General features: G+C 35.3%; 1 protein-coding gene across 2 annotated transcripts in view; it reads left to right on the top strand.

The window, feature by feature from the left end:
• The window catches only part of WARS2 (tryptophanyl tRNA synthetase 2, mitochondrial), a 63,674-nt gene extending 56,750 nt beyond the window's left edge, over positions 1 to 6,924 (top strand). For both annotated transcript variants that reach the window (XM_074263232.1, XM_074263233.1), the window contains exons 5-6: positions 3,100 to 3,218; positions 5,509 to 6,924. In XM_074263232.1, the coding sequence (XP_074119333.1) occupies positions 3,100 to 3,218; positions 5,509 to 5,957 (568 nt within the window). In that variant the 3' untranslated portion in view covers positions 5,958 to 6,924. The remainder of the gene's footprint in view (positions 1 to 3,099; positions 3,219 to 5,508) is intronic.
• The last annotated feature ends 7,738 nt before the right edge of the window (positions 6,925 to 14,662 follow it).

The following is a 14,662-nucleotide window of genomic DNA, read 5'->3' as shown; positions in this document are numbered from 1 at the left end:
TAAGCTTACTTTTTAATCTATACAAATATTTATGAAACTCATTTACATATTAATCAATGGCATTCCTGGTGGCGTTATTAGTTGGGAATACTTTCACAAACTCCATTCTCTTATGGAACTAATTTTTACCTTTTATAATTCACTGAAAGATGTAGATAATATAAGATCACATGGTACTTATTGTTTGTTAGTTATGAGAGGGTGGAAAATGATCCTTAAAGTTTCTCTTCTAAGGTATCTTTCATCTATACATCAAAATCATTCAAGGTTCCTTGAATAATACAACAGAGCTAACTTTCTTCAACTATCCTTGGCTGCTAAATATCAGGCAAGGCATAAAACAAGGAGACATGTTCACTAGAGGTGTTTGCCCCTGTCTGGATGAAATCCAGCACAGATTTTAAGTCAAAAAGGGAGCCCCCATCCAATCTTCCAGATGCTCTTGCTTGTGAATGACATTGTGACAGTTAAGTTTGCATTTAATCCAAGAATGTAACAAAGCTTCCTAGAATAGATACATAGCAATTCAAAGGAATTTAGAGTGACTTGGGCTCATAGGAAAGACCAAATGGATGAAGAAAGATTATTGTCCTACCTGTAAGATGCAATTGTAGGAGCAACTTAAAGAGCTTGCCTGTGTGTGTGTGTGTGTGTGTGTGTGTGTGTGTGTGTGTGTGTCTGTCTGTCTGTCTGTCTGTCTATCTTTGAAACAGAGTGTAAATGGCTAACTTTTTGGACCTAGAGTAAACAGAAAGCAGGGAATAGGTTTTATTGCCTTAGGAAATTGAAAGTCCCTTTTTAATGACTCCAGATACAAAGACCCAATTTGTGAATACCAACATTCTGCCAGTATTACTTGTGGCTGTGAGATATAGAATACATTTTCTGACTAAATGAAAATGTTTGTCTCACAGAGAATGATAGAGAAGTATGTGGTGGTTATAATAGGTTGCAATATAAAACTATTAAAGAATTTTGAAGATGTCACAAGGGAAATGTATGATAGGAAAAGAAAATAAGCTGGTCATATAAACAAGAATGAGGGATATCAAGAGGAAGTAAAGAAAGCCTCCACCACTTTGTGGAATGAGCAGTTAAGTATTTGTAATATTTAAGACCATAAGGTCTTACCTCTAAATGAACTGAAAGTAATATTGCAGGCTATCATTTTCTACATAAGGCCCGCAAAAGTTAGGTGACTTATCCACACAGTATCTGAAGAGAGACATAAATCTATCTTCCAGGACTACAAGTCCAGTGCTCTATTCACTAATCATACTGTACAACTGTGAGACAATGATGTGCTCTCCCCCTTTTAAATCAAACATTTAAAAATACATGCATTTAAAATGAGTTCTGTCTCTACCAAAGCAAATACCTTAGGAGACTAGAAATTCCTTCCAGGAATGTAGCATTTCTCACAATAGGTTTGTACCTACTCTTAAAAGGGGGCTTTAGAGACCCTTCCTTTAACATACATTGATAATTCTACCTGGTTTTTGACCCAAACGGGATTATCCAGCCTCATCATTTATCTTTTTGTTCAGGTTTAATTCTAAATGACTTTCAGTTTTACAAAAATTAAATCCGTTCTCAAGAGATAAAAATTTGCCACTATTTAGAAATTTAGTTTTTAAAAATGTACCTTGGGCCCATATAAGACCAGAGTAACTTTTTAAAAATTAAGTTATACAAAGAATAAATACAAAACATAGTATAAGCAAGAAAACAAGTAGAAAACTACATGTGACTATAAAACATAATAGTTTAAAAAAAGTAAGCTTTTAAAAAGCAATGTTTTGAAATATATATATATATATATATATATGTGTGTGTGTGTGTGTGTATATATACATATATATGTATATATGTATATATACATATATATTATAGTTTCTATATAATCATAGTGTCTGCATTTCTCTGAGCCTTTCAAGATTGTGTGAAAATTTAGAGACAAAAATGAATACAGGGGCTCAGACATTCAGAGTAGGGGTGATAAAGATATATGGAAGGCAAAAAGTTATCAAACTGTGCATACCTTTTGATCCAGCAATGCTACTATTGGGCTTATATCCCAAGGAAATACTAAAGAAAGGAAAGGGACCTGTATGTGCCAAAATGTTTGTGGCAGCCCTTTTTGTAGTGGCTAGAACCTGGAAAATGAATGGATGCCCATCCATTGGAGAATGGTTGGGTAAATTATGGTATATGAATGTTATGGAATATTATTGCTCTGTAAGAAATGACCAGCAGGATGAATACAGAGAGGTTTGGAGAGACTTACATCAACTGATGCTGAGTGAAACGAGCAGAACTAGGGGATCATTATACACTTCAACAATGATACTGTATGAGGATGTATTCTGATGGAAGTGGATATCTTCAACATAGAGAAGAGCTAATCCAATTCCAATTGATCAATGATGGACAGAATCAGCTACACCCAGAGAAGGAACATTGGGAAATGAGTGTAAACTGTGAGCATTTTTTTTGTTTTTCTCCCCAGGTTATTTTTACCTTCCGAATCCAATTCTTCCTTTGCAACAACAACAACAAAATTCGGTTCTGCACATATATGTTGTACCCAGGATATACTATAAGATATTTAATATGTATGGGAATGCCTGCCATCTAGGGGAGGGGGTGGAGGGAAGGAGGGGAAAAATTTGGAATGGAAGGGAGTACAAGGGATAATGTTGTTAAAAAAAAAAAATTACCTATGCATATGTACTGTCAAAAAATGTTATAATTATAAAATTAATTTAAAAAAAAGATATATGGGAGGTATAGATTTAAATTATGACTCTGACACCTTAATATAGAGCATAGGCTACTTTAGGTACCTTTTATCTCCTTAGAAACAGGCAATTGCTTGGTATTCTGTACTTTATTGATCTAGGAAAAACAAACAAAAACCCACAAAATTTGATTGGGCAACAATCTCTTTGTCATCTGTAGCATGCAGAACTAGTTTGGGTTTCCACTCCTGCTCTGTTGTTGACAAACATTTGTGAGTACTAATAGTGAAATTAGCCACAGCAGTTATTTTAACGTGACCAAAAAGCTTCTCTGAGACTTTCTGTCTTTTATTAAAAGGTCCACACACGTCCCTGTTGGGGAAGATCAAATCAAACATATGGAACTGGTCCGAGATCTAGCACAACATTTTAACAAGAAGTATGGGGAGTTCTTTCCGGTACCCAAATCCCTTTTAAGTAAGTAGTGGGTGTATGATTATTAGATTGTGGTTGATTTGAAGATGCCAATCTATACTTGAAGTCATGCTGATTAAATTTGGGAACTAAGAAGGTAAAAGTTTGGTGACAGTTTCAACTTAGAATATGCTTGAGTGAAATGGGGAGAAAGAGAGAGATATCTAGAAATATTTTCCCTCTTGGATCCAGCTGAACTTTCCCTTTAAGAAACAAAGGCAGTGACATAAAAAGCTTGATAACAGTGAAGGAGTCACTTCTGCCTTAGAAGTCTCCTCTTTTTCTCTGCCATTGCATTTGAGATTAAATTATCACTTCCCCAGATCATTATTGGTTTTTCAATTATTCAGGGTTTGGCTTCTTTTAGTGAATTTTTCATTAATGTTGTCATAAGCTTTATGTCTGTTTATTTTGGGGGGGAGGAATTCTCTTTATTTCACTGGATATCATTTGTGCAAATATCCTCATTTTTCAAAATTCTTTATATTTATCATTTCTCACTGTAAAATATTTCATTATATTCATATGCCACAGATTGGTAAGTCACTCTCTAATCTATGGCTATCCCTGTCTATTCCTTAAGCATCTGAGAGGTTTGGATTAATTTTTTTTGGTCTTTTTTTCTCCTTTGCTTAACACAATGTCAAGCATACATTAGGTATTTAGTAAATACTTGTTTTGAATGAATAGTCTTCCATGGGCAGTTAATGATTTGTGGGAAAATTGGTTTTCCTCTTCCTATTCTTCTCTGCCTCATTCTTTATTATAGGAATAGTACAACCTATTGTTGTACTATTGTACCATTGGAAAAAATAAATTATGAGAGTTTGAAATACCTACATAGATTTAAAATGTTGTCTGAATTTCATATAGTCATAAGAACCAAAAGAAGACTGGAAACCCAAAGAAGTAAATAAATTAAAAGAATATTTGTGAAGTTATAATACTGATGGTATAGTTGTCTCTGTTCATAAAAATATAATACCGATAGTTTAGCCAGCTCTTGATGATCCTCTCTCAAGGCAGCCCATGTAATTTTGAATAGTCCAAAGTAAATGGGATAGCAGAATACAGTAAAAAAAAAAAAAAAAAAAAAAAAAAAAAAAAAAAAGAAAAGAAAAGAAAAGAAAAGAAAAGAAAAAAATAACAAAAAGAAAAAAAAAAACCCTCCAGATTTAGAGTAAGATGTTGTTGTTTATATTATTAAGTTGTTTTTAGTTGTATCTAATTCTTTGTGACCCCATTTGGAATTTTCTTGGCAAAAATATTGGAGTAGTTTGCTTTTTTATTTTCCCAAGCTCATTTTGCAGATGAGGAAATTGAGATTAAGTGATTTGCATATGGTCACTCAGCTAGTAAGAGTTTGAGGCTAGATTTGAACTCAGGAAGATGAGACTTCCTGACGCCAGGCTGAGTATCAATTCATTGTGCCATCTAGCTGCTGGATTACTTACAGATCCCATTTTTGCTACTAATTAGCTATGTCAACTTGGACAAATAATTTAACTTCTCTTGGTCTTCTTCCCCATTAATAAAATGATAGAAGATTAGATATGTAAGAAGGAAAAACAAGTAAAAAATTCTTCCCATTCAAAAGTACTGTAATCCTATAATTGTTGGGAGATTTTCCTTATATTTGAGTCTTCTTCAAATAATTATGCATTTTTAAAAAAATTTTCTACTAGTTAATATTTGGGAATTATTACAGAATTGCTAGATATTATCCAGGCAATAATGAGCTCCTTTAGAGCATACTGTACAGGAAGCACTATTTTGTGAGATAAAGCCAAATATTATATTTCTGTTCAAAGAAAAAAGAAGTCATTTCTGAATTTTTTTTAAAAATTGCTTGAATATATACCATACATATTATCAATTAGTGGGGGAAGAATCCACTGAAACTAGAATAAAACCTATTTTTATTTTTAAGCTTCTCTGCTCATTAATCTACCAAAACAACAACCCAAATAGTTCAGTAGTTCCGTAGCATGTGAAATAAGGAAATTCATAAAGCATATGTTTTAAAAGATTCAAATAAGTTAAATTATGATCTATGAAATGCTTCACTTTTCACTGCTATGATCATCATTAATCTTTCAGAAATGTCATTAATAAGCACACAAGTTTCCATTCCGTCCAACAGACATTCATTAGGTACCTACACTGTGCTAAACATTGGGTTTTTCTCTCCATCTTCTATGTTGCATTCTTCCTGGAAGAGAACCACAGTAGCTAGGTCAATAACCATCCCTTATTTAAAAAGCTAATTAACAATTCTTGTTCTTGTTCTTAGCCTCTATGAAGAAAGTAAAATCACTCCGTGATCCTTCGGCCAAAATGTCAAAATCGGACCCTGACAAGCTAGCCACCATTAGGATAACAGACAGCCCAGAGGAGATTGTGATGAAGTTCCGTAAAGCTGTCACAGACTTTACTTCGGAGGTGACTTACGACCCATCTACTCGGTTGGGGGTCTCCAATATAGTGGACATTCACGCCGCAGTGACGGGCCTCACGGTAGAAGAAGTGATCCAACAGAGTGCCGGCCTTGATACTGCTCGCTACAAAAATGTGGTGGCAGATGCTGTTATTCAGAAATTTGCACCAATTAAGAGTGAGGTTGAGAGACTGAAGGTGGAGAAAGACCACTTGAAAAAGGTTTTACAGGTTGGGGCAGAAAAAGCCAGAGAACTAGCCAAACCAGTGTGCCAAGAAGTCAAGAAATTAGTAGGTTTTTTATAAGACTTTGATCAAATAATCATGAATATCCCTAATGGAGGGAGCTGACCTCAGGCATAGAAAACTGTATTGTTTATGACTTTTTTCTTGGGCCATCCCTACCTGCTGACTTCAGATGAGGAAGCAATGTTTTGTGACCTTAAATAAGTATCATTTTCCCAAATCCCATAAACAAAATTTTGCCATCAGAAAAAAAGGAAAAGGAAATTAAAGCAATAAGCATGGCTAAATATTCAAAAAGCTATGTTGCTGCTGCTATTTCCTTCTTCATTTTCCTTTCTTTTTCTCTTTTTTCTTCTTTTTGGGGTTAAGATTCAAATAATCCTGCAGGTTTGGGGTTTTCCCCCCACAAATCTCCATCTGTTTCATTTCACAAAAGTAATTTTGAATAATCAGGAACATATTCTTGTGCTGACCTCTTCCAGAGAAGAGTGGAAGCAGTGAGGAGATAAACATTTATGCAGCACCTATTATGTGCCATGCCACATATTCAGATTAAAAGCTCCTACTTTTTACAAGTTGTTTCCTTGATTATTTTTAGCACATAGCATTATTCTTTAAACATAGTAAGTGCTTAATAAATACATTGTTCATTCACTCAATCATTCAATTTATGTAATAGCTTTTCTCTGAAGGTTAAGCATTAAAGAAGACACTGGAGGGTCAACTTATATGTTCTTCAAGAATATTATAGCCACTTTATACTAATTTTTTTAAACCAAGAAGCTGAATCAAAAGAAAAAAAAAAAAGTCTGTATGATAGTTACTCCATAAAAGGAGAGTGTGTTGTTTTTATACTGCTGGCATATTTTATGGACCACTGGAACTGATGAACCCAGTCAGCCATCTGTGTAGTATCAGGCACACAGTTCAGATTTCTATGTGGTGTCACTTCGTGGCAAGTCTACCTCAGTCTCAATCCACAACACACATGTAGGCTCTCAATAAACATCTAATGAAAGATAAAAAATAGTCCAGAGATTTTTCACAAAGCAAAAAGTGACTTCACAGTTTCTACCAATGCATGTAATCCTAATTCACATCCATAAGAAAGAGAAGCAGAAGAAATAAACATTTCTTCCCTTCAGTTCTTAAGGCTTCTTCAAAGATGCTCAGAGGCACTGCAGTCTTTTGGAGTGGCTTTCTAAGAAAACTTCTCTCTCTCTCTCTCTCTCTCTCTCTCTCTCTCTCTCTCTCTCTCTCTCTCTCTCTCTCTTTCTCTCTCTCTTTCTCCAAATTCATTGTCAGTTTAAAGTTTTTGTCTCCTACATCTTTTATCTTACCTCATTAACATTTGGCTTCTAGATTTCTATCTGAGCATTCAGAGGGACAGAGTTGTTGGTTAAAAAAAATGTTGAATTTAGCAGATGTAAGTTAATATCTTGCATTCCTCTGACCCTGAACCAAATCCACAGTTATTCTCTTGAAAATGTACTCTTTAGAACAAAGGAGATAAAACGTGATATATTTTATACCTTCCAACGAATGATTTGTGACCATATTTAGAATTGGCAGGGATAATTTTATAAATTTACTGCATCCATTCACGACAGAATCCAGGTTATCATTTCAGGTTTGAAATGAGGGGAGGAAAAAAAGAAAGAATGAAAGAAAAAAAAATGAAGGAGACTGATCAACAAGTGACCATCATAAATACCTACCACTAAGTTAACTCATTATGGTATCCTGTGGGAGAATCTTTTGAGAACAACTGAGGGTAGTAGTAGTAAAGGGACCCCTAAAAAGGCCTCAGAAATTGAGAGCTTCCAAAAAAAAAGGTGACTTGGCTGATGACCAACTGACATTTGACTGGCCCACTTATATCAGTGAAAAATGGACTCTAGAAATAGGCATGTGTAGAGTGGAAACCAGAGGCCGACCTGGGTGGGCAGGAGATCTCTTCTGATATATAAAGAGGCGTACTAGAAGAAGTCTCTTGCACCTGAACTGAAAGCAAGTACTCACATGGATACAAGACCACAGGCGGGTTTTATGACAGCTCTGAGGGAACAAACCTTTCCTCTCCTAGGCTCACAGTAGAAAAATAGCCAACAGTGGAATTTTTGAAGTTGATGGTTCCCCTGTGAATGATCTTATTTTTTCCATTGATTTTACTGCCTGCCTTTTTCCAATGCCTGTGTAATACTTGCTCCTTCTTATTCATGAAATTCTTAAGGCTCCCACATGCTCAGTACTGGGGAGGTATGAGCTCTTACAGCTTCCTGCTGACCATAGCCCCTTTGATAATCACACAGCACCATGTGTTTGACCCCAAGAGCATCCTAGAAACCATGCTCTTTACTCTTCAGATCCAGGTTGATTTTAAAGCCTGCGGCGGCAGCTGCTTCTACTTCCATCATCTCTGATGCATCTGTTTCTTTATCTCCATAAGTTATTACAAAAATTCCACTTCACTCCTATTATACTTCTCTATTACACTTTTCCTAGTAGAGCCTCCCATCTTCTGCATAGTCCCTCTTCTTAAGAAATGTACCAGTTAAGCTCCTCCTTGCCTCCTGTTATTTATTGTCTTCTGAACCCCAAAGGTGACTTCCCGTCCCTGCTCTTCATACCAAACTCTCCTTTTTTTTCTCTGCTGCCTCTCCTAAATACAGACATCAGCACTTCTCCTAATATCCCTGCTTCTTACAATCTTCCTTTTCATCCTTTTGTCCCTATCCTTTATACCTTGAACAGCTTCTCAGAGATCATATCACCTTATTACCTTTCAACATGTCCTTTTTGCAGAAACACTTCTAAGAAGTGTATCTCAAAACCCTTTAGATACTTTGATTAGCTGAGGAGAAGAGCAGCATTAACAACCTCCATTCTAACCTAAAAATGACAACCACTTCCACTACTCCAAATTTTGTAAATATATACATATATGTATATGTGCATATGGTGCATATGTAATATATCATGCAATATCTATAATATGTAACACTAACATGTAGCTTAATATGTGTATATGATGAATTTAATATATGTATTGATATATATAATCATTCAATACATATAAGTATATTATGTAAATTACATAGGTCTATATGTATGTGTACGTACACACACACACACACTTTGGTCCCTTTTCCAGATTGTGATTATTTCCTGTTTGAACTTGGCCTATTCTTATTTCACTAACATGTGAACAAAATTCTCTTCTCCAATGATAGCAAGATGATGATAATTTGCAGTTTATCATGTTGAGTCCCTGCACTTATAATATATCATCAATTGCATGCTGCATTTAGCTAAAGAAAAGAGATTCAGTTTAATTTGTATTTTCTTTATGTGTATTTTTGTGCAGATGAACTAAAAATGTAGGCCTCAGGGACCTGTACAAAGTTTTCAAGGGGATGTGATCAAAGTCTGCAAACTTCTAATGATTAAGGATTAAGGTGGCTTTAGAGCAATGAACTAAATCCTGGAAGACTGGAAATAGGGAGCACCCCCTAAATCAAAAAAAAAACAACATAAAGGTAGTTTCTATTCTTCATAATAAACTAACAGAGTGCAGAATTATGCAGGTGGAAAGTGTAAATAAGTCTGAGAGGAATTGAAATTCATGGAGAAGAGATTCACAAAATTATGTTAATGATTTTCAAAAGGCATCATTAACATTGAAATCAGTATAAGAGGTCTTGTTCTATCATTCTCATCTTTTACTAATACTATCAATATCTATAAATATTTACAGAGTGTATTCAAAAATAATGTAGTAGGGGCAGCTAGGTAGAGCAGTGGATAGAGCACCAGCTCTGAAGTCAGGAGAATCTGAGTTCAAATCTGGCCTCAGACACTTAACACTTCCTGGCTGTGTGACCCTGGGCAAGTCACTTGACTCCAGTTGCCTCAGCAAAAAAAACAAAAATCAAAAATAATGTACTAGATTAATCATTGAACCATGGAAGCATTGATAATGTTCTTATTTATGTATTGTCCTAAGATGTAAATTATTGTTTTAAAAGTACTGTATGTTTTTATGCAGCCTATTCACATGCCCAAGCCTTATTCATCTTTGAAAGACATTCATTTGACTACCATCTTTTTTATGCTATTATCTTGTCTCTTTCCTCTCTTTCATAGCCAAAGTTCTAGGAAAAGACCGTCCCATTCATCTTCTTCTCTTCTCCTTCCATTATTCTCATTCAGTTCTCAACTCCTTCCAACCTGGTTTCTAGCCTCATGATACAACTAAAAGTTCTCTCTCTAAAGTTATACTATTTATCTCTTCATTGACAACTCCAAGAGCTATTTTTTTCTATCTTCATCCTTCCTGAGCCCCCTGCAACATTCTCTTCTTGGATTCTCTTCTTTTTTATTTTCCTCTCCCCTGCCTGTCTGTTCCTTCTTACTCTCCATCATATGTACAAGCTGCACTTGAGGCTCCATGCTGAACCCTCTTATTGTTTCCTTCTACACTTTCTCTCTCAATGATCTGGTCAGCTCCCATGGGTTCAGTTACTCCCAGAGCATTTATATACAATCCACTTATCTCCAGTCTCACACTATCAACTCCTTCTTGAACATTTCCAGTTGAATGCTCAAGGGACATCTCAAACTCAATGTGATTAAATCACAAGTCCCTATTTTTCCCCCTATAATCTATCCCTCTTCCTAACTCCTAAACTACTGTCAAGAATATCACCTGTCAGGGCAGCTAAGTGATGCAGTGAATAGAGCACTAGCCCTGAAGTCAGGAGGACCTGAGTTCTAATCTGATCTGATCTCAGACACTTAACACTTCCTAGCTATGTGACCCTGGGTAAGTCATTTAATACCAATTGCCTCAGTAAAAAAAAAAAAAAAAAGAATATCACCTGTTTTCAGTCACCTATGTTTCCAATCTTTTTCTGCTCTTCTTTGTCATTCCTCATAACAAATCAGTTTTCAAGTCTTTCCCATTCTACTTCCAAATCTCCACTGGGCACCACAACCTTAGTCCAGTCCCTCATCACATCTCTTGAATTAATGCAACAGCCTCCTAACTGATCCCACTTCCTCAAGTCCCTACTTTCTCCTATTCCATACAGCTTCCAAAATGATGATATTCCTAAAGCATTGGTGTTGAACTCTATCACTCCCTCACTTAAAAAGCCCCTATGGCTCCCTATTGCTTCTAGGTTAAAAATATAAACTCTTTAACATGTAAAGCCTTTAACAATTTCACTCCAGGCTTATCATACATTACTCCTTATTGCACTCTGCCAAAAGGCCAAACTGGCTAATTTATAGTTCCTCTTACAAACAAGTCTATTTTCTATTTTCTTGAAAATGCATTCTTTCTGCACATCTGTCTCTTTGAGTCTCTAGTTTCCTCCAAAGCTCAGTTCATGAACCATTTCCTATATGACACCATTTAGTTGCTAGTTTTCATCCCTCTCCTGAAATGTCTGTGTGTTTACACTGTATAGATTTTGTATTTTTATATGCAAGTGTTAATTCCCCTGATAGAGTGTTATTCCCTGAGAAAGAATTGTTCCCCAGAGCCTAGTTCTTTACCTGCCAAATATAGTAGGCACTTAAATGATAGGTTGATTGATTTTCTCTGTTTTGTACAATATCTGGCATATTATAAGTATTAAATGGAATATTAGATGGAATTATGATTGGTTTCTTTTTTACATGTACACAAGGTTGTATAATCTTGGGCATGATTTAAAATATTCATCTACAAAATCTAAAAATTAGAAAAGTCAAATGATTTAATGGATGTGAACATTTTCTGAAAACTAAAGCATTATATGGAAATTGATGTTATAATAAATAAAGATAGACACTGGAAAAAGTTTTATAATTATATGCTTTGTTTTCTATTTTGATGCTTTCACAAATAAATTACTTTTTCTGTGTTGCATTTGTTGCTCCTGTCATACTTTTACCTTCAAACCAAAGCTCTAGATTTGCTGTCATGTAAGCAAACAATTGTTTAAAAAGAAAAAAATTATATATTATAACTCATCTTGGCTTGAAACTTAAACTGGCCATTTTAAAGAGAGAGAGCATTATTATATCCAATATCACCTGATTTTCTCAAAGCTGTAAGAATTACTAGAATAATCTGCTTAGGTTTTATCACTGTTGAAAAACCAGTTTTCATCCCGTATGATTTTTCTGTATCAACAGAAATCATGTCAGAATTTGTTTTTTCTTTTAAGACTTCTTCAACTCCCTGACAGATAATAGTGTTTGAAGTCAAAAGTACTCGAGGCTAAAGTCAAATCAAGTCACTGTACTTTCTCTATGGCTTTGGCACTTACTTCAGTCTCCTGATTTCTGTCTCTATCATAAGACCATAAATTTATTTTTTTTATTATTATAGCTTTTTATTTACAAGATATATGCATGGGTAATTTTTCAGCATTGACAATTGCCAAACTTTTATTCCAATTTTTCCCCTCCTTCCCCCCAGCCCCCTCCCCAGGATGGCTGGTTGACCAATACATGTTACATATGTTAAAGTATAAAATAAAGTATAAAGTATATGTATACATGTCCAAATAGTTATTTTGCTGTACAAAAAGAATTGGACTTTGAAATAGTGTACAATTAGCCTGTGAAGGAAATAAAAAATGCAGGTGGACAAAAATATAGGGATTAGGAATTCTATGTAGTGGTTCATAGTCATCGCCCAGAGTTCTTTCTCTGGGTGTAGCTGGTTCAGTTCATTACTGCTCTATTGGAATTGATTTGTTTCATCTCATTGTTGAAGAGGCCACGCCCATCAGAATTGATCATCATACAGTATTGTTGTTGAAGTATACAACGATCTCCTGCTCCTGCTCATCTCACTCAGCATCAGTTCATGTCAGTCTCTCCAGGCCTTTCTGAAATCATCCTGCTGATCATTTCTTACAGAACAATAATATTCCATAACATTCATATGCCACAATTTATTCAGCCATTCTCCAATTGAGGGGCATCTAAGTAGTTTCCATTTTCTGGCCACCATAAAGAGGTCTGCCACAAACATTCTTGCACATACAGGTCCCTTTCCCTTCTTTAAAATCTCTTTGGGATATAAGCCCAGTAGTAGCACTGCTGGGTCAAAGGGTATTACAGTTTGATAACCTTTTGGGCATAGTTCCAAATTGCTCTCCAGAATGGTTGGATTCTTTCACAACTCCACCAACAATGTATCAGTGTCCCAGTTTTCCCACATCCTCTCCAACATTCTGCATTATCTTTCCCTGTCATTCTAGCCAATCTGACAGGTGTATAGTGGTATCTCAGAGTTGTCTTAAATTGCATTTCTCTGATTAATAATGACTTGGAGCATTTTTTCATATGGCTAGAAATAGTTTCAATTTCTTCATCTGAGAATTGTCTGTTCATATTCTTTGACCATTTATCAATTGGAGAATGGCTTGATTTCTTATAAATTAGAGTCAATTCTCTATATATTTTGGAAATGAGGCCTTTATCAGAACCTTTGACTGTAAAAACGTTTTCCCAGTTTATTGCTTCCCTTCTAATCTTGTCTGCATTAGTTTTGTTTGTACAAAAACTTTTCAATTTGATATAATCAAAGTTTTCTACTTTGTGATCAATAATGATCTCTAGTTCTTCTTTGGTCATACATTCCTTCCTCCTCCACAGGTCTGAGAGGTAAACTGTCCTATGTTCTTCTAATCTATTTATAATCTCATTCTTTATGCCTAGGTCATGAACCCATTTTGACCTTATCTTGGTATATGATGTTAAGTGTGGGTCAGTGCCTAGTTCTGCCATACTAATTCCCAATTTTCCCAGCAATTTTTAAGACCATAAATTTAGAAGTTCGGAGACCTTAAAATCCAGTTAATTCATCCTCATTTTACAGATGAGAAAATTAGGGCCCTTCAGTATTAAGTGATTAAGTAGCTAGTCTAAGATCATCTAAATTCTTTGTCTCCAAATCCCAGTATAGGGAAGTTTCTTGTTAAATCTAGTGATTTCTCCCTGTCCCTGTTCTCATCCTCCTTGACCTCTATAAAACGTAACTATTTTTCTCTTTTCTCCCTTGACTTCTGAGACACTATTCTTGTAGTTTTCTTCTACCTCTCTGACCTCTTCTGTTTTCCTGGAGCTTCTTCCTCCCTTCCCTTGATTATTGACATGCCTCCAAATTCTTTCCTTACCTCCTTTTTTCCCAGTGATCTCATCCTGAATATTGAACTCCTCTTGAATAGTGAACCAAATGCATATGACTCACAAATCTATATCTCTCCCCTCCCAACTTTCCCTTAAATCTTCCTGTATATCCATACTTGGATATCTTACCAGAACCTCAAGTTTTATATGTCCAAAATTGAATTCATAATCTTCCCAAACTTCCCCATCACTACCGATGGCAATACTTTCTCCCCAACCAACAAAATTCATAACCCAGTAGTCATATTTGCCTCTTCCCTTTTTTCAAAACTTCAATTTCCACCATTTATCAGGGCCAAATCCTCTTGGTTGATTTGATCTCCACAATAAATTCACATTGATCCTCTTTATTGCAGCCACCCTTGTTTAAGTCCTTTTATATTCCCAACTAATTTATTGTAGTTGTCTCCTTACTAGTCTTTCCATCTCCTTTCTATTGTATCTCAAGTAATACTTCTCATGTATACTAAATAACTCCACATTATTTATTGAATACAATATAAATTCTTGATGCTGATCTGCAAGGCCCTTTACATTCCAGCTTCAACCTGCCTTTCCATTTCTATTCTCAC

This window comes from Sminthopsis crassicaudata, chromosome 4 (genome assembly GCF_048593235.1).
Source record: "Sminthopsis crassicaudata isolate SCR6 chromosome 4, ASM4859323v1, whole genome shotgun sequence".
NCBI classification, from domain to species: Eukaryota; Metazoa; Chordata; class Mammalia; order Dasyuromorphia; family Dasyuridae; genus Sminthopsis; species Sminthopsis crassicaudata.
This window is presented reverse-complemented; position numbering and strand designations above follow the sequence as displayed.